General features: G+C 54.1%; 1 protein-coding gene across 5 annotated transcripts; it reads left to right on the top strand.

The window, feature by feature from the left end:
* The first annotated feature begins 7,976 nt into the window (after nt 1–7,976).
* SH2B1 (SH2B adaptor protein 1) lies at nt 7,977–17,116 on the top strand. Of its 5 annotated transcripts, none has more exons than XM_045542879.1 (10): nt 7,977–8,279; nt 10,493–11,520; nt 11,800–11,901; nt 12,553–12,644; nt 12,757–12,932; nt 14,661–14,864; nt 15,071–15,282; nt 15,416–15,640; nt 16,045–16,144; nt 16,335–17,116. In XM_045542879.1, coding segments are annotated over exons 2-10 (2,052 nt in total). In that variant the 5' UTR covers nt 7,977–8,279; nt 10,493–10,581; the 3' UTR covers nt 16,337–17,116. The 5 variants fall into 5 exon arrangements, with proteins under 5 accessions (XP_045398835.1, XP_045398838.1, XP_045398837.1 ...); XM_045542882.1 differs by lacking the exon at nt 7,977–8,279 and adding an exon at nt 8,332–8,462 and having other exon boundaries at nt 12,826–12,932; XM_045542881.1 differs by lacking the exon at nt 7,977–8,279 and adding an exon at nt 8,332–8,462 and having other exon boundaries at nt 15,416–15,587.
* Nucleotides 17,117–19,847: the final 2,731 nt, after the last annotated feature.

Below are 19,847 nucleotides of genomic sequence, written 5' to 3'. Positions count from 1 at the left end.
TCTAGATCATATGTCAGTGATCAGAGGGGCTGAGAGATGTGTTCCAACTTTGATGTTGGAAGCAGGACTGACGTCCAGTTGTACCTATGACCAGTATTACACTGGAAGAGTGGAATGAGCACCAATATCCAGTATGTGGATATGGTGGCATGAATTCTGACTTACCCACTATGTGCAATATTAATTGGGTAGATTCAGAGTTGCAGAGACCAGGGGAGCCAGCCACCCGTGAAAACACTTGTGAGCGATGTTAAATGAAGAAAGGAAGCTGGCTACTATAGAAAAATAGCAAATGGACAAGGTCAAGGGGTGAAGGGGGAGAGACAAAGGAAGTGAGAAAAAAATGTGGAGGCCAGGTGAGGCTCACGCCTGTAATCTCAGCACTTTGGGAGGGCGAGGCGAGAGTGTCACTTGAGACCAAGAGTTCAATATCAGCCTGGGCAACAAAGCAAGACCCTGTCTCTACAAAAAAAAAAAAAAAAAAAAAACTTAAAAAATTAGCCAGGCGTGGTGGCCCACACGTGTAGTCCTAGCAACTCAGGAGGCTGAGGCTAGAGGATCCCTTGAACCCAGGAGTCAAGGCTCCAGTGAGCTATGATTGCACCACCGCACTCGAGCCTGGGCAACACAATGAGACCCTTTCTTTAAAAAAATTGTTACTTTAGGAGGCTATGAATTTGCTCAGAGGAGAGAGAGTTTCTCTCTGTCAAACATTTATTTTACATGATTTCAGTTAAAGAAAGGAAAGTTCTTTGTGCAGAATCATTAATTCTTTAAAAAAAAAAGACACTCTAGGCCAGGCATGGTGGCTCACGCCTGTAATCCTAGCACTCTGGGAGGCAGAGATGGGAAGATCGTTTGAGCTCAGGAGTTTGAGACCAGTCTGAGCAAGAGCGAGACCTTGTCTCTACTAAAAATAGAAAAAATTAGCCGGACAACTAAAAATATATAGAAAAAATTAGCCGGGCATGGTGGTGCATGCCTGTAGTCCCAGCTACTCGGGAGGCTGAGGCAGGAGGATTGCTTGAGCCCAGGAGTTTGAGGTTGCTGTGAGCTAGGCTGACGCCACGGCACTCTAGCCCGGGCAACAGAGCAAGACTCTGTCTTAAAAAATAATAATAATAATAATAATAAAATAAAATTTAAAAAAGACATTCTTGAAATCCACTGGCCTTCTGCCTCCCCACAATAGTTGATTCTGCTATGTGGCAGATACTTTGAGCTCCTACTTAACAAAGCCATATTTCCGTCTTTCTGCAGGCAGGGTCCTGATTTTTTTTTCAGTGTGGCCCTTTCCCCAGCTCCAGGAAGAGATGCTGAGGTCTAGTCCAGTTCTGATGGTCCAGTTCTGCTTGGCAGGGGGGTGTGTTTAGGGTTGGGTATGTGACTGACTCTTTTGGGGCCAGTAATCAGTAAGAGGCAATCTGCTTGGGGGCCAGTGGCGGGGAGTGGTTCCGGGAAAGGACTCTCCCCCTTAAGAAGGAGACATGGAAGAGATGGGTCTCCTGACTCTGGATACTGCTGGGTCTGGGTGGGAAACCTGCAACTACTGTGCCCATCTTGCTCCCAGGGGATGCGGAAGCCAAAACCCAGAGGAGGGCAAAGCGAAGAGCATCTTAGAAGACTGGACGACTTGTGTGCGAGGGAATGAATGTCCGTAATGTTTAAACCAGACTGTCAGGGTTGCCTGTAATTTGCAGTCAAACACATCCATACTCTCCTTACACATCTCAGTACGCGGCACCACCATTCCCCCGCCCCTCACCCCACACCTGACCCACTGCCCAGCCCTCTCGGTTCTCTCTCCACACTATCCCGAATGCGACTGCTTCTCTCAACACTGTGGTTGTGTCCGGGATCGTCTGTCATCCAGGTGGCCCCAGGAGCTCTTCACTGGGTCTCTGGGCTCTGTTCTTGTTCCTAGTACCTGTCAAATCCATTCTCCACACAGCAGCCAGATCAGTCTTTAAAATGTGGATCAGGGCCAGGCACAGTGGCTCACGCCTGTAATCCTAGCACTCTGGGAGGCTGTGGCAGGCGGATGGTTTGAGCTCAGGAGTTTGAGACCAGCCTGAGCAAGAGCGAGACCCCATCTCTACTACAAAAAAATAGAAAGAAATGATTTAGATAGCTAAAAAATATATATAGAAAAAATTAGCTGGGCATGGTGGCGCATGCCTGTCGTCCCAGCTACTCGAGAGGCTGAGGCAGAAGGATAGCTTGAGCCCAGGAGTTTGAGGTTGCTGTGAGCTAAGCTGATGCCACGGCACTCTACTACCCCAGCAACAGAGTGAGACTCTGTCTCAAAAAAAAATTTAAAAAAAGACAAAAAAAGAAGAAAAAAATGTGGATCAGAATGAATTCCTCCCTCAATGGCTCCTTATCACACATAGAATAAAATCCAAACTCCTAGTTCAAATGGGTGAATTGTATCTCTGGGGGGTAGGTGGCAGGTAAACTACATCTCAATAAAGCAGTTATTAAAAAAAGAATAATTGAAACTCCTCCCCAAGGCCCACAGGCCTGAGCGATCTGGCCTCTGCCCACCTCTTTGAACCCTTTTAGTACAAACTTACATTTCACTCTCTGGCCCCAGCCACACTGGCCATCCTTCTGTTTTGCAAACATCCCACAATTGTTTCTACCTCAGGAGCTTTGCAGATGTTCTTCCCTCTCCCTGAAATGCTCTTCGCTGTGGCTTTCCCTGTAGCATGCTCCTTCTTGACATTCAGGTCCCACCTCAGTTGTCACCTCTTCTATCTAAAGTAGTCCCTAAGTCACTCTCTTATGTCTTCTTTGGTTTGCTTCATAGGATCTAAATATCCAAAATTATCTTATTAGTTTGCTGGGGGGTTTTTTTTTCCTGTCTCACCAGCTCACGATGGTAAGAACTTACTTTTCACTCTAAGAACAATGCCTCACTCTTACGTGAATGAGTATTTGTTGAAGGAATTGTTTGTTGAGTCATTTCAGTTGAGTGGTTGTGTTGGGCTTAAGTTTCCTGATGTTTTCAATGGAAAGCAAATTTTGTATTCATGTTCATTTTATAAATAAAGATGAGTCACTGTAACTTCTCGGGCCTCAGTTTTTATTATCTATAAATTGCGGGTGGGCGTGAACTATATGATCTCTATTGCTGGTAGCTCTAAAACTTCTAAAAGAAGGACGGGGTCTACTGTAACTGAAATGAGTATTGGGCTGGCCAAGAACTTAGCGGCAAATTGGTCCCAGAGCTTTGCCCTCAGTTCCACTCAACAAACCCTTATAGGAGGCTCAAGGGCATCCTTCACTCTTCTTGCCACGAGCCAAACTGGCAGTGCCTCCTCAGAAATCTCTCTGGATGGTTCCGCTGGCATCAGCCCCATTGCACTGCCCTCTGCTGGACCACTGCACCAGCGTCCTCTCTGCCTCTGGGCATCCTGTCTCCCCAGTGCTCCTGCCGGCCCCAGGTACCCTCCAAACACACCCCGTCACACACCTTTGTCACTCTGATGTGACTGGAGACATCCCAATTGCAAATGCTTTGTGAATGTCACACAAAAGCTACTAAGTAAAAGGCACTGGGGAAGTTGCCACGTGTGGCTTCCTCCTGAAGCCAGCCTTTGCCCCCTCAGGTTCAGTAATGCTACAAGAATGACTCGCAGAATGAAGGGAAACTCTATACTTGGGATTAAATTTTTATTATAAAGGATACAAATCAGGATCAGCCAAAGGAGACCCAGAAGGCTGAGTTCTGGTAGGGTCCAAGCACACAGCTCTCATGCCCCCTCCCCGTGGAATCAGAACATGTCACCCTCCCAGCACATCAATGCATTTGCTGACCAGGACAGCACTGAGCTTCAGCGTCCAAAGTTCTTATTGGGGGTCTCATTACTCAGGCACGATTGGTTAAGTCACTGGCCATGTGACTGATCTCAGTTTCCAGGCCCCCTCCCCTCTGTGGAGATCAGGCTGGCTCAAAATCTCAACCCTCAAATCACAAGGTTTCTGAAGCTAACTAGAACCCTGCCATCAGTCACCTCATCAGCAAAAACTCAGGTCTTATCTAAGGGACTCATGAATAACAGACATTTCTATTACTCAGGACATTCCAAGTGTTTTAGAAGTTTTGTGCCAGGAACCCAGGACAAAGACCAGACAAATTCTTTATTTAATTAAGTTATGGCCACCCAGGTGGCTCACACCTGTAATCCAAGCACTCTGGGAGGCTGAGGCGGGAGCATTGCTTGAGGTCAGGAGTTTGGGACCAGCCTGAGCAAGACTGAGACCCCGTCTCTACTAAAAATAGAAAAAATTAGCCTGGTGGCATTGTCTGTAGTCCCAGCTACTTGGGAGACTGGGGCAGGAGGATCACCTGAGCCCAGGAGTTTGAGGTTGCTGTGAGCTGTGATGACGCAACTACACTCTAGCCAGGACAACGGAGCAAGACTCTGTCTCCAAAAAATGTCTTTAATTAATTAATTGTTTATTTTAGTGATACAGACTTGCTCTATCACCCAGGCTGGTCTTGAACTCTTGGCCTCAAGCAAGCTTCCCACCTCAGCCTCCCAAGTGGCTAGGACTACAGACACAAACCACCGCACCCAGCTCCAAATCCTTTATTATACAACAGATGATCACTGGGTGACCTAAGCTGAGCTGATGAGATTCAACCCTACTTTATTTGCTGGAGTTACTGGGAACACTATGTTCTTTTTCTGCCAGCATTGTTCAGCTGGTGGAATGAAGTTTGGTCCTGCTGGTGGCCATCTTGCTACCTATGAAGGGACAACCTGCCTGAGAATGAAAAGTCCAGGAAAAAGAGCTAAAAGAGATGGAGACCAAGTTCAAATTGACCTTGTTTGAGACTCTGGCACCAGCCATGCATGAAGTCATTCTACCTCTGATTTTTCAATTCTTTGAATGCATAAACTCCCTCTCTTTTCAAGTTTAAGTTGGCTTAAATCCAGGTTTCTATTACTTGTAGCTGAAAGCATCCTGAGTATTACATCCCCTGTTCCTGAGGAACAAGCGTTTCTACCCTTCATATTAATACCTTGGCTTAACCTGGACCCTTAGTCATCCCTACTCACCTTCCCCAGAACCTTGTTCCTTCAGTGACCGTCCTCTCTCCTTTCCCCTCAGGCTTCCAGCATAATCATGTCTCCCTCAGGATATAAACAAACAGCTCAGTGCAGTACCTGTAGTCCCAGCTACTTGGGAGGCTGAGGCAGGAGGATCGCTTAAGCCCAGGAGTTCTGGGCTGTAACACACTATGCCTATGGGGCACTAGGTTCAGCATCAATATAGTGACTGGCAGTGGAGGACCACCAGGTTGCCTAAGGAGGGCTGAACCAGCCTAGGTCGGAAACAGAGTAGGTCAAAACTCCTGTGCTGGTCAGTAGCAGGATGAAGCTTGTGAATAGCCACTGCACTCCAGCCTGGACAACACAGCAAGACCCTGTCTCTTAAAAAAAAATTAAAAATTTAAAAAACAAGCAAACCTTTCCACCTTCTCAAACCACAACCCTCTCTCTCTCCCCTTTTCAGTCCCATTCCTCCTCCTACCTGGCCTTCCATTGACTCCTCAAACCACTACCATTTGGCTTCTGCTACCACCATGTCCCTAAAATTACTCTCACCCAGGTGGCTGAGCAATCTCTTCATTATCAATGTCTTGTTTTTTTTACGCTGTTTTCTCATCACTATACTAATGAGGACTCAATGTCTTCTGTAGCAGACAATGGCAGTGCACAGCCCCGATCCCCAGGGATCCCTTTTTACCATGTGTGTATGTGTTTGCCCATTTCTCCTGACATGCACACATCCTATACTCCCACACTTCCTGGTCTTTGGTGTGTGGTTTAACAGTTAGGATTATAAGATGTTTGTTTGTTTGTTTTTAGGAACACCCTCAAGCTACTGGAGGGCTTTGTCTTTGGTAGAAGTACCTGGGAGCTGACATCTCCCAGGGCATAGTAGCCCTTTGGTTAACGGTTGAGGGATGTTTGTGTCTGAAAGGCCCAGCTCCCTTGTTTCTGGACAAATCTGAGGCATACTTATATCCAGGGCTCCACTGTGAGATCAAACAGAACTACTCTCCACCTGATATCACACACTTGATTGGCTTCCCCTCCTTCCCTCTCCTGCTTCTCCCACTCCCTTACTGCTTTCTCCTGGTAGCTCTTTCTTAATTAATCATTTGCACACAAATCCTCACCTTAAGGTGTTTCTGGGAAACTTCGCCCAAGACATCATCTCAGCACTTTCTACTTCTCTTTCTTTGCCTGTTAAATGTTGATTCTTCCCCAGACTAGGCCCTGGGCCCTCTTCTCCTTTCTATATATATGGCCTGGACAATCTCATAGATGTCCATGGCTTCAACTACTTCTCATGTCTGATCATCACCAAACTACTTTGCACAGCTCAGACTATAAATTCATCTCTGCTGGACAGCTCCACCTAGTTGTCCAAGGATACCTCCTGCACTGTCTAGTAGCCACTAGCCACCTGTGGCTGTTTTAATTTTAATTTATTTATGTTTAGAGACAGGGTCTTGCTCTGTCACCAAGCATGAAGTGCAGTGGCACAATGATAACTCACTGCAGCCTCAAACTCCTGGACTCAAGGGATCCTCCTGCCTCAGGCTCCCATGTAGCTAGGATTACAGGTATGTGCCACTATTTTTTTTTTTTAATTTTTTGTAGAAATGGGGTCTCACTGTTACCCAGGCTGGTCTCAAACTTCTGGGCTCAAGTGATCCTCCTACCTTGGCCTCCGAAAGTACTGGGATTACAGATGGGAGCCACCACGTGAGACCTGTTTTAATTTTAATTAACTAAAACTTCAGTTCTTTAGTCACACTAGCCACATTTCAAGTACTTAATAGCCACATGTGGCTAGTGGCTACAATACTGGACAGTGCCAGTGTAATGTAGAACATTTCAGTCATATCCCAGGAAGTTTTATTGGACAGCTTAGACATAACACTTCCAAACCCAACTCATCATCACTAGCCTCTCGCCTTTCTGTAATCTTCAGCTGTGTCTCTCTCCCAGGCAATGATGGACCAACTACAGAAAAAGGGTGTGTAAGAGTATGTGGGGCGAAAGTGGGTGGACCACAGGCATAGAGTCCTTTTCATTGACATCTTCCTCTGAACTGGGAAGAGGGATGAACAAAGCTGGTGTGTTGTGAGCTAGGGGCTAAGATTGGCTGAGCCAGGCCTTTCCACAAGTGTTTCCACCTCCGTCTGGCAGTCACAGCTGTGAACAAACTTGCTTATGAGAGTCAGGGTATTTATCCATTTCCATTCCTTGGTTAAGGTGCCTCTGTAAGGTTCCAGGATGGGCACTTGATCCAATCAGCTGGTCAGTTCTGGAAAGTTCATTGGGAATCTCAGAAAAGAAGCGTTCTCCTTCCAGAGTTGCTAGGCTAGTAGGACTTAAATTTGGAGCTATAGAAAGCCACCGTGCCACTAAGAGAGGACAGCGTGCCTTAGAGTGAAGCGAAGTGCACAGGGAAAGCAGGACCAGAGATAGTGAACGACAGGTTCCCGGTATCTTTTGGCCCCTGTCTTCAGCTGTCTGGAAGAAGTTTGATCCACTCTGGACTTTTCAATTGCTTGAGCCATAGGTTCCCTATTGTTTAGGCCAGCTGAAGCTGGATCAATGAGAGACAGGATTGATAGAGAATCTCAATATGCTCACGATTTCGACTAGCCCTGTATACCTTAATTGTTCTCAGTTTCAGCTGGCCTTGATGTCTCTCTCGAGCTCCGGGCTGTATGTCCACCTACTTCCTGACGTCCCACGAGCACATCCCAAATTGACCTCATTATTTCTCACCCCTATCTTTATTTCCCCTCTCAGAGAAACCAAGGTCGTAAGTTCAGGCTCCGCCTCCCCGCGGGGCCTCCCGAAGGTCACCCGTTTCCTTCCTCGCCCAGATCCTGGGGGGCGGTGTCCGCGTCCCCGTCAGCAGCCGGGCGGGCGGCGCTCTAGGCTGCGGCGGGCCCTTCGGAACGCCTCATCATCTCGCTGGTTCCCGGTACTCGGCGGCTACTCTAGCCTCCAGCACGGCCTCGGGACTCCGTTGCCTAAAGTGCCCTCTCTATGGTTGACACAGCTCCTCTGTCCCGAGTGTCCTCCCGGTCCCGGAGGACGTTCTGGTGGGGTCCCACCCCTTCCCACGGCTGTCCCTGTGGTCCCTTTTAGGTGCAACCGGAGAAGTCCCCGACGCCCTACGAGACTGACACCTACAGGTCTTCAGGGTCTGCGCGGACTAGGAGGATGGCGGAAGTAAGTATGAAGGTAGCCTTCCCGTCGCCGCTCTTCTCTATGGTCGCTTCCTTTTGCGACAGGAAAGGGGGTCCCGGCGCCTGCGCAAAGCCGGGCTGGGCGCTCGTCGCGGAGGGGGTGGGGGTGCGCAGGGAGCGGGAGCTGCCGCCGCCGCCGGAGCTAACCGCGGGGACCGAGATGCAGGTGGGACCGGAACCGGAACCCCCCTCTGCAAGTGCCTCTTTCCTCTCCGCGTCCCGGCCCCGGCGCCCGAGAACGAGCCCTGGGTGGGGGTGGGCGTGGAGGGCCGGGCAGGGGGGCGCGCGGCCCCGCCGAGTGCAGCAGACAGGGCTGGTCCTGAGGAGGCTGTGTCCCCGGAGAAGGGACGGGTGCGGGGTGTACAGGGAGGAGGGTCGGGTCGGGGTGGATTGACCACCGGGCCCGGAGGGTCCGAGCCAAGGAGCGGAGCCTGCACTCTCCACCACCCGCCCTTCGGGAAATACCAGAACTGAGCCAAGAGGCAGGTGCACCGGGAAAATGTGTCTGAGTCCCGCTTGGCAGGAGAGAAACTGAGTCACCAGCTCAGGAGCCGCAGGGTCAGCGGACCTGAAGGGGGCTGGGTCTGCCTGTGGTGCAGAGGGTTGGGTGGGCCTGTGCAGGCTGAGGTGGCCTCTGGCCGGGGATTGGTCTCTGCTGTGTCTGCACCTCTTGGCTCGGTTCCCCCGTGCTCCATGACTCCTGCGTCTCCTGGCTGCTTCTCGTTGGTTTGGAGTGATCCCTATGGTTGGGGCCGTCTGAGTGCGTAGGGCTTAGGCCAAGGTGATAGAGGAGGGGTCGCAGACTTTCAGCCTGGCTGTGCGTTTGAGTAGGAGGCTGAGGTTGCGGAGGGTTTGGGGAGACTTTTCCGAGCTGCCCTGGCCCCAGTTACCTTCCAGTACAGCGTGGAGGAGCACTAACAAAAGAGCCGTGGGTTGTAAATTCCACGCCCAGCTCTGCCACTTTCTAGTTGTAAGACCTTGGGAAGGCTCTTTCTTTCTTTAGTTTGTCTTTTAGAGTGTTAGAACCGTGATACTTTTGTCCTCCATGAAGACAGTAACAATGACAGTCATTTATTGTTTGCTTACTTTGTGTCAAGAGCTGACATATTCCACTTAATTCTTCCAACAATTCTAGCAGGTGGGGATAATTAACTCTGTTTCACAGATACGAAAACTGAGGCTCAGAGAGGACATGTAATTTGTTAGGATCACACAGCTGATAGGTGGCTGAGCTGAGGTTTCAGCCTAAGTCTGACATCAGGACCCGTGGCCTTTAAGCAGCAGGCTAACAGCCTTGAGGGCCCACTCCCCAGTGGGAGAAGAGGGAGGGGAAACATCCTAGGGCCGGAGCTCCCTGTGATATTTTGGCCAGCAGAGACTTGCCCTGACCCAACGCACAGTCTCTCCTCGGGTGCTGCCCCCTCTGGGCCCCAGGCTGAAGGGGCACCGAAGAAGTGGGCTGGGCTGTAGCTATTCCAAGTCTCCTGCACGCAGTCATTGGGTGCTGGACTCTGGGGTGAGCTTTCAAAACAATTGCTGTTTCAATCCGTCATCCATCCATCCCCCTTAATGGGTAACCTCCCTCCAAAAAGCTGGACCATAAGGTGCACGAGGCAGCGTCTCTAAGCTCTGTGGTCCCAGCTCTTCTCTGGCCCCATGAGAGCTGGAGCAGTAAGGCACTCCCTGGGGACAAGGACTGTGCAGTGGGGAAACAGTAGACCTGGAGTTCTGAAACCTTTCTGAGCTTCAGTTTCCTCATCTGTTAGAGCGGCTATTAAAACCTCTCACAGGTAAAGGTAAGATAACCACATGGAATCCTCTAGAATGTCACATGGGAAGTGTGTATGTAATGAGTATTGGAGGATCCATCATAGAGAAGGAGGTGATCTGGAAAAGTTTTTTTTTTTTTTTTTTTTTTTTTTTTGGTCGGGGGGTGGGGGGAGGAAGGTGCTCCACAGTCCTCTGTCACTTGTGGATCTGAAGCCAGGGGAGGTGGCTGGGAAGGCAGCAGGGTGTGGGCAGGCTAGACCTTAGGGCGCCAGTTGAGTGGGGCTTGTGGGGTGCGAGGGTCTGGGAGAGGCAAAGGCGGTTTGGTTGTCTTGCCCGTTGCTCTATGAGGAGTCTGAACTGGCCTAGGGACTCTCCGCTGGTCCCACCTGAGCAGTGACCTGGTGTATGTGCCTCTCTCTCCTGCAGCTGCTGCCGCTCAGCCCGTGTCTTCTGGCCGCTTCCCTCTTTGCTGCCCCTCCCCACAGGCGCCCCCTCTCCACCTCCTGGGGACCATCATGAATGGTGCCCCTTCCCCAGAGGATGGGGCCTCCCCCTCCCCTCCCCCGCTGCCACCACCTCCTCCCCCTAGTTGGCGGGAGTTCTGCGAGTCCCATGCCCGGGCCGCCGCCCTGGATTTTGCCCGCCGTTTCCGCCTCTACCTGGCCTCCCACCCGCAATACGCGGGGCCCGGGGCTGAGGCCGCCTTCTCCCGCCGTTTTGCCGAGCTCTTCCTGCAGCACTTCGAAGCCGAGGTGGCCCGGGCCTCTGGCTCCCTCTCGCCACCCATCCTGGCTCCCCTGAGTCCTGGTGTGGAAATCTCGCCACATGACCTGTCCCTTGAGAGCTGCAGGGTGGGCGGGCCCCTGGCTGTGCTGGGCCCTTCTCGATCGTCTGAGGACCTGGCCGGCCCCCTCCCTTCCTCAGTCTCTTCCTCTTCTACGACCTCCTCGAAGCCGAAGCTAAAGAAACGCTTCTCCCTCCGATCAGTGGGTCGCTCCGTCCGCGGTTCGGTCCGTGGCATCCTGCAGTGGCGGGGGACCGTCGACCCCCCCTCCCCAGCGGGGCCCCTGGAAACCTCATCAGGCCCCCAAGTCTTAGGTGGAAACAGCAACTCCAACTCCTCTGGCGGGGCTGGGACCATTGGTAGGGGACTGGCAAGTGATGGAACATCCCCTGGGGAAAGATGGACTCACCGTTTTGAGAGGCTGAGACTGAGTCGGGGAGGGGGGACCCTGAAGGACGCAGTGGGGACGGTGCAGAGGGAAGAGCTGCTGAGTTTCATGGGGGCCGAAGAGGCAGCCCCTGAGCCAGCGGGCGTGGGCCGGGGAGGTGGGGCAGCTGGACCTACCTCAGGGGGAGGAGGGCAACCTCAGTGGCAGAAGTGTCGCTTACTGCTTCGAAGTGAAGGAGAAGGAGGAGGAGGAAGTCGTCTGGAGTTCTTTGTACCACCCAAGGTGAGCCCCCAAGGAGGGTGGGTGACGGGGAGCGAGTGATAGAGCAGCCGGGGTGGTAACTCAGCCCTGCACATGAGCCTTAAGCCGTGGGGTTTAGCAGCCCACATACAGAGCTTTGCTTACTGTTTGTTTTTAAAGCTAGCTCCGGGCTCTGTGTTAGTAGCTGCGGGCAGGATGGAGAAAGCAGTGTTATTACCTCTGTCTTCCTCCCCTGGGATGCAGAGGGAAAGATGGTCCCTGCACACCAAAACCTGGATTTTGTTCTCCCTCCCAACCTAGGCATCTCGGCCCCGACTCAGCATTCCCTGCTCCACGATCACTGATGTCCGGACGACCACAGCCCTGGAGATGCCTGACCGGGAGAACACGTTTGTGGTTAAGGTAGGAGCTCTGAGGTCCCCACCCCCTGGGAGTGCTCGTGTTGGGGAGAAAGCTCTCAGTACATTTAGGCAAGTAATGTTAGCAGAGTGGGGTATGTACATGTCCAGTGCCTTGAGAGTGTGTGCCTGGGGCCGTAGCTTTTCTGGAAGATGGGTAGAGAGGGAGATGTTTCTGTTCTCAAAAGCAGTGCGTCAGCTCCAAAAGAGTTTAAATGCCTCTTTTTTTTTTTTTTTTTTAAGACAGGGTCTTATTCTGTTGCCCAGGCTAGAGTGCAGTAGCATCATCATAGCTCACTGCAACCTCCCAGCTCCTGGGCTCAAGTGATCCTACTGCCTCAGCCTCCCGAGAAGCTGGGGCTACAGGCACATGCCACCATGCCTGGCTAATTCTTCTGTTTTTGTAGAGATGGGGTCTTGCTCTGTTGCTCAGGCTGGTCTGGAACTCCCGGCCTCAAGTGATCCTCCCACCTCGGCCTCCCAAAGTGCTAGGATTACAGGCATGAGCCACTACACCTGGCCCATGTTTTCTTTTTAGACAGCCTACATGTCTTGTTCTCATTAGGGGTGGATTAAGGACTCAGGACGTGGACATGGCTTGTGGGCCTCCTCCCTGCCCCCTGCGCTGGGTGAGGCCCTCGTCTTGTGTCCACAGGTTGAAGGCCCCTCGGAGTATATCCTAGAGACAGCTGATGCTCAACATGTGAAGGCCTGGGTGTCTGACATCCAAGAGTGCCTGAGCCCAGGGTGAGGAGCCTGACTTCTGTTACTGAGGGGACCTGGGGGTGGGGGTGGGGAGCAGTCTTGTGCCTCTCACCTGGTGACTTTCCCCCCAGCACCATTTTCCCTGTCTCTGCAGACCCTGCCCTGCTATCAGTCCCCGCCCCATGACTCTCCCTCTGGCCCCTGCGACCTCATTCCTTACAAGGGAGAACACAGACAGCCTGGAGCTATCTTGCCTGAATCACTCAGAAAGTCTGCCCAGCCAGGATCTGCTGCTGGGACCCAGCGAGAGCAACGATCGCCTGTCACAGGGTAAGGATGGAGCCTTAGAGGAACTGTGAGCCTCAGAAGCTGCCACGTGAGCCCCTGCCGTCACTCTCTCTAGGCTCTGCTGTGTGTCCCATCCCTTCCCCCAGCTGCCCTGCCCCCACTGAATGTTTGTCTTTTGTCTCTGAGCATGCCAGGCACTCTCAAGCCACAGTTTGCCACTTAGAACCGTCACCATCCCCACTACACACAGGCCCCAAGCAAACTCCAGTTCAGTCTTCCACACCCAGCCCTGTCACTTTTACCGTAAGTCTCCCGCAGGCCACCACTCTGGCTGGAGATGACAGTCCTCTTCTCCAAGCTTCCAAAACACTTTGTAGAAGTCTTGTTTTGCTCTTAGGTTTGTGTCTCTGTATGTACGTTGATGGCACTGAATTTTGTTTTGACTTTACTTTTTGGTCTGACCAAATACACATACCCCACCCACAAAGATACGCATAAAGACGTACAATGCCTGGTCCCAGCTCACCTTTCCAGACTCGGCTTCCACTATACCCTTTTCTCCTGACTCTCCGTTCTGAGTTTCAGCTGCAGGGTGCCTGGCACACAGGCTGTATTCAGCGAACGAACAAATGAACCGTATAATCTTAGAGCCGGAATGGACCTTACGAGTTATCAGCTCTCAGGCAGCTAAGATCAGGGAGAGGAAAGGGCATTTCTGGGGTCACCTGAGCGTCATTGACAAAGATAGGGGCTGTGCCAGCCTGATTCCTGAGTCACTGCTCTCTGCTCTCCACACATACCTGTCCTCTGTGCACCGACTACGCACGACATTCGTGTCGGCCCAGGCCTGCTGCTCCCCAGACACCCAGGAAGGAAGGCCTGGTACTTCCCTGGCCCTGTGCTAGTGTCTGGGGCAGGATGGGGGACCCAGAGATGCCTGAGATGAGCTCCTTGCCCTCCACTAGCTGGATTGAGAAGACAACACTCCCTATAAAAAGCAGGTCCCCAAGGTGGAGAGTCTATGCTTAGTGTCCCCTAAGCAGCACAGGCAGAAGGCATGTTGGGAGCTCAGAGGAGGAAGAGAACGGGAAGGTGGAAGAGGTGAGAGAAAGAACACGGCTTGAAGGAGGCGAATGACGAGGGCAGAGACTTGAGGTGGGAGGGCCCAGGATATCTGGAAAAATCAGACAGGATGATTGGGCTGAAGTGAAAGATATGTGAATACAAGTTAAGGTAAAGATCAAGAGGCTGGGCACGGTGGCTCATGCCTGTAATCCCAGAACTTTAGGAGGCCCAGGCAGGAGGATGGCTTGAGGCCAGGAATCCAAGATTAGCCTGGGCAACATAGTGAGACCCCGTTTCTACCAAAAAAGTTAAAGATGGAGTCGGCATAGGTTGGGGGGATTAATAAAAGGAGGATCTTAGAGTTGGGGGTTTTGACCTGTAGTCCAAAAAGGACTCCTTTTTAATGTCAAAATATTTGAGGCATTCTACCCCCCACCTCTGCAACAATTTTTCAGCTGTTCATGGGGAAAGATAGAGGCGTTTGGATTCTGGGACCTCCTCGCAATAACCCAGCGGCGCAAGAAGCATCAAGTTAGGAGCAACTGGTGACAGCCCAGCAGGGGTCACCGCCTGCAGAGGTGTTGGCAACCGGCCGCTGACCCTGCCAGTGCACACGGGGTAGACTGCTGGTGAGGGCGCAGGAGACCAGTCCTGTGCAAGACGAGCTTCTTGAGTTCTCAACTTTGCCCTCCTGTTTTTTTCCAGGGGCGTACGGGGGCCTCTCAGACCGCCCCTCGGCATCCATCTCCCCCAGTTCCGCCTCCATTGCTGCCTCCCATTTTGACTCAATGGAACTGCTTCCCCCAGAGTTGCCCCCCCGCATCCCCATTGAGGAAGGACCCCCAGCAGGGACAGCTCATCCCCTCTCAGCCCCCTACCCTCCCCTGGACACTCCGGACACAGCCACAGGTACCAGAGGTGTGAGTGTGTGTCCCCAGGCCCCGGTGCCTGCCTTCCTGAAACTCCTACCTTGAGGTCCTGCGGGATCTGACCCGGGGGAGGGAGATGCCACGTGGGGGGAGGAGGCGCCTCCAGAGGATAACAGGGCTCTTTTCTCCCAGGATGGGGGAGGCTTCCCTGACACCCCGGTTTCCCTCCCTCTCTCCTTCCTGAAGGGTCATTCCTGTTCCAGGGGGAGTCAGAGGGAGGTGATGGGGACCAGCCCCTCTCTGGATATCCTTGGTTCCATGGGATGCTCTCTCGACTCAAGGCTGCCCAGTTAGTGCTGACAGGAGGCACTGGCTCCCATGGTGTCTTCCTGGTGCGGCAGAGCGAGACGAGGCGGGGTGAATATGTCCTCACTTTCAACTTCCAGGGCAAGGCCAAGGTGAGTGACTGAGGAACAGGCCCTGTTCCGCGCGGGGTCTGTGGGTGGTGGATGGGGGGCGCTGTCCGGGGGAGGAGGGTTATGTAACTGGCGGGAGCTTAGGCTCCTGCCTAACTGCTCATCCTGCCCTCAGCACCTGCGTTTGTCCCTGAATGAGGAGGGTCAGTGCCGGGTCCAGCACCTGTGGTTCCAGTCCATTTTCGATATGCTCGAGCATTTCCGGGTGCACCCCATCCCTCTGGAGTCTGGAGGCTCCAGTGATGTTGTCCTTGTCAGCTATGTCCCGTCCTCCCAGCGACAGCAGGGTGAGCAGAGCAGGTCTGCAGGGGAGGAGGTGCCCGCGCACCCAAGAAGTGAGGTGTGTGCGCCAGAAAGATGGGGTGGGGGGCTGTGAGGAGAGGCTTTGCGTGGGAGAGCAGGGTAGGGAAGGTTCCTCCCAAGGGGTTTGGGAGGGAAAGAAACACGCTGATAGGACGTAGGAAGGCAGAGGGCTCCCTGCTGGAGCGGGAGGCAGCTGTGAGGTGGGCTGGTGCATCCCCATTCCATCGGACCCCTCTGTTCCATTGTCTGTCTGTCTCCTGGATCCATCCTCCCCGGCCTTGTCTTTGCCCTTCAGCACAGCGTGGCCTTGGGCCTGCCCTCCTTGGGGACACTCGGTCTGCTCCCCCTCCCTGCTCCCTTGGTGTCTGATGCCCCTGTCTGATCTCTCCCTTTCCCCCTGTCCCAATGTCCCATCTGTCCCCACGTTGCCCCTCCCCCCAGGCCGGGAGCAGGCCGGGAGCCATGCAGGGGTGTGCGAGGGAGATGGATGCCACCCCGATGCCTCCTCCACCCTCATGCCCTTCGGAGCGAGTGACTGTGTGTAAGTGTGGTCCTCCTCTCACCACCGCCCATGATCCATCTTCCATGGACGGGGGGTGGGGGTGGGGTCACTCAGGAGATGGGGTGCGGGGGAGATAGCACATGGCTCCTGGGGGCCCAGCGAAGGGGAGGCCGCCGCAAGAGCTCGCTTCCTTCCACAATCAGTCTGTCTTCTTACCGTTCCTATCCAGAATCGAACACCTCCCGTGACCCACCCCAGCCCCCTGAACCCCCTTCATGGACAGATGCCCCACAAGCTGGGGCAGAAGAGGCGTCGGGGGCGCCAGAAGTGGCGGCAGCAACAGCCGCAGCAGCCAAAGAGAGGCAAGAGAAAGAGAAAGCGGGCGGTGGAGGGGTCCAGGAAGAGCTGGTCCCCGTGGCTGAGCTGGTCCCCGTGGTGGAATTGGAAGAGGCCGTAGCACCTTGCACGGAGGCCCAGGGAGGCGCTGGCTCTGGTGGGACCTCGGGGGTGACCCTGATGGTGCAGCTCCAGCAGTTACCACGAGGGGGCGATGGAGAAGAAGGGGGCCACCCCAGAGCCATTAATAACCAGTACTCCTTTGTGTGAGACGCCCTACCCACCCTTCCTCCACTCTTTGTTCCCCAGCCCTCAGTTCATGAGACCGGGCTGGGTAGGGACATAGAGGTAGAAACCCCTCCCACGTGCTTCCTGACCTCACTGGCCAAGGGCATACGTGTTGGTACAAGCAGAGGTTCAAGAGCCCTGTTGACCCCCCAGTTCATACACTACAGGCACCCCTTCCCCTGGGCAGAGGATTTGGGCTCTGTTACCTCCCTGAGGGGCTCTTGTGGTCAGCCCCGCCCCTGGGGGCCATTTCCCCATGAACCACCCCTCAGCCCGAGGAAGGGTGAGGGGGGAAGGGCTGTCAGTTATATTAAGATTGTTGTTGTTGTTGTTTTAAACAAAATGGAGAAGCATAAATAAATAAAAGGGTTTATCTCAGTTCCATCACGATGGCTGTGGCCAGTGTTTGCAGCGGGGACCGGGACAGGCGGGTTGGGAAGGCGGTGCCGCGCTGTGAGCTCCAGAGCGGAGAGGCCAGAGAGCTGGCCCAGGCCTTGCCCCTGTCACCCTCCAGTCCAGCGCTGCCAGGGCCGTCCCTCTCTGGGGCAGTCTTGTTTGTTGAGAGGTAAGTGCAGAGCTAAATGGTGCTTCTTGGGGTCTCCAGCAAGTTCTTTTAGCGTGATAAGACAGTGAGGGCAGGACTGATGATCTTCTAGCGCCTTTCCTGCCCCAGGGAGGAGGCAGGCAGAGAGTTGATGCGGCAGAGTCTGGTTGCAGAGGGGCCCAAGGGCAGACTGCCTGCACCCCTCTCAGCCTGGCTGGAGGACTGATGACAGAGCATTGGCTTCGCTCCTGACTGCCGCTCACTGCTATGAGTTGGGCAAGGTATAGTCACTCTGGGCCTTACTATCCTCATCTGTAAAATGTGAAGTTTCCTCTAAGTCACAGCTGTTGATATGATTTGTTTGGCCTGGATAGTGTTTCCATGTGAGGTGCACGTAAAAATCCAGATGACCGGCTTCTGCCACTGCTCCACCTTCCACTCCTGCTCCAGTCCCACTGGCTCATCACTCACCTGTTGGGTTTGCAACGCCTCCCCCCTTGCTGCACCCCCCTTAAACACAGGCTCTCTCAGAGTGCGGCCTCCCGAGCCAGGGCTCTCCAACAGAAGGCACCCCTGGGCTTCCCAGCCCTGGGGCTGGCGGGTGCCAACAAGGAGGGGCTGGGGTTTGAAGAGTCCCACCTACTGCGCTTGGCCCTCTCCCCACCTCCATCCAGCTCTGCCTCCGACCATCCTGCCTCTCTCCCTCCAGGCAGTGTGGAGCCCACACCCACCCAGGCCGCTCGGCCTCGGCCCCCACCGCCATGCGGCCCTACCCATGCTCATGACCTTGCTATTCTGGGCCTCACGTCCTGTCAGGAGATGGACAGGAGACAGCTGGGCTCACAGGCCACCCAGACTGGGAGCTAGCCGGGGGAAGCCTGCTGGCTCTCCCTGTTCCATCTAATCCCTGGGGCTCCCCCAAACCTTGGCCTCAGGAGACTGGGGATAGAATCAGCCTTGAAAGGGGTGGGGGGGATGCTTTGGAGACCTAGGTGCCCTGTTCTCCAAATGAGATGGTGAACGAAAGCCGCGGCCCCCGGGGTAAGCAGGGCCTGATCCTCTCCTAATCTAGCAGCAACTGGTGCTCTGAGGCTCCCCCTCCCCCAAACCCTGCCAGCCTTCGGGCACTTGCCTCCCAAAGATGGGGCAGGGGAGGGGTACAAAGACACCCACCCAACAGGCACAGCTTGTCTGTTGGAGCCTGACAGTATCTCCCTTTAAGCCTTTCTCTGCAGATGGTTAAACCGAAGTTCAGATCTGGCCAGGGATCAGCCAGGCTCTGTCTCCACATCCTTCAGAACCAGGTCTCTCCCGCTCTCTCAGCTCCAGTCTTCAGGTGGGAGAGGAAGAGCACCTTCCAGCCCCGGGCTTGCAGACCCCCGTGGGAAGGGACGGGACCCACTAGAGAGCCTCATCACGCAGCCTCCCTCCATCCCAGTTCACACCCACAGCCTCCCTGCTGGTGATCCTGCTGCAGCTCTGAGCTGGTGGCTTTCCCTCTCTGGCTTCAGTTTCCCCCTCTGGGAAGCTGGGGGAGGTAGGAACAAATAACCTTAAAGGCCCCCCGTTGGCAGGAATGTCCTGTAAAGCCTGCCTCCTGCCCTCGGTCTCATGCTCTCAACTCCCTTGAAGCTACCCATCTCCCCTGTCTGCCCTCTCCATATTTGGGCATTCCTGCTGCTGTAAGACAGTGGCCCCTGTCACTCCTCCAGGTGCGGGTGGGGAGAAGCCAGCCAGCGCCAAAGCCAAAAGGCTTGGCGGGTGTTGAGCCTGACTCCAGCCTGAGACAGTGGGTGCTGGGCCAGGTGGAGATGCCTGACGATGTGACCCCCAAAACTTACACCCCATTGCCTGAGCCCCCTCACTCCAGGTCACAGCAGGACTCTGCTTCAGGGGAGGGGTTTGTTGGAACTGTGAAAAGGGGGCGGGAAGGAGTACCTTGTCCTCAACTCACCCAGGAGGCTGTGCCTCCCCCAATTCGAGGCAGAAGAAGGGATGAGTCTGGGAGGCTAAATCCTCTAGTTCATCCACCCCTGTGGGCCACACCTCCCCAAAAGTGGGGGCTCCCCTTTCCTCTGCTCCTGTGTCTTCTATGATGTTCTCTGCCTAGCATCCTGAGCCCGCATGAGGAATGCTTTTATTAGTCCATACTCCTCCTTGCTCATTTCAGGAAACCGAGGCCTGGACAGAGGAAAGACTTGAGCCCAGGGTCACCCCGCTCCTTCCCCTCACTGACCTTTCACCAACACTCTGATCTGCCTTCCTTTCCTCCCCTGCCCATACCCCATGGTACCCTCCCTCTGCTCCTCCAGCAGCTGCCCTGGTGGTAACCAAGAGACGCCCCCATCTTGGAGCAGGGGTGGGGAGGGCTGGCTCAGAGCAGCTGCTTCTCTGAGGAAGCTGACACCAAGGCCAGCCGCTCAGCAACAACTTGTGGCTTTGCACCCAGCCCCGGGGTCCCCGCCCACCTGGCTGCTGCTAGCCAGCTCCCTGCTGTCCCTTTTCCCCACTGCTCTCAGACTTCCCTCTGACCCTGGTGGCCCTGTCTCTCTGCTTCGCCCCACCCCCCAGCTC

The sequence above is a fragment of the Lemur catta genome, chromosome 2, assembly GCF_020740605.2.
Source record: "Lemur catta isolate mLemCat1 chromosome 2, mLemCat1.pri, whole genome shotgun sequence".
NCBI classification, from domain to species: Eukaryota; Metazoa; Chordata; class Mammalia; order Primates; family Lemuridae; genus Lemur; species Lemur catta.
The sequence above is the reverse complement of the archived record's forward strand: the minus strand, read 5'-3'. Positions and strand labels throughout refer to the sequence as shown.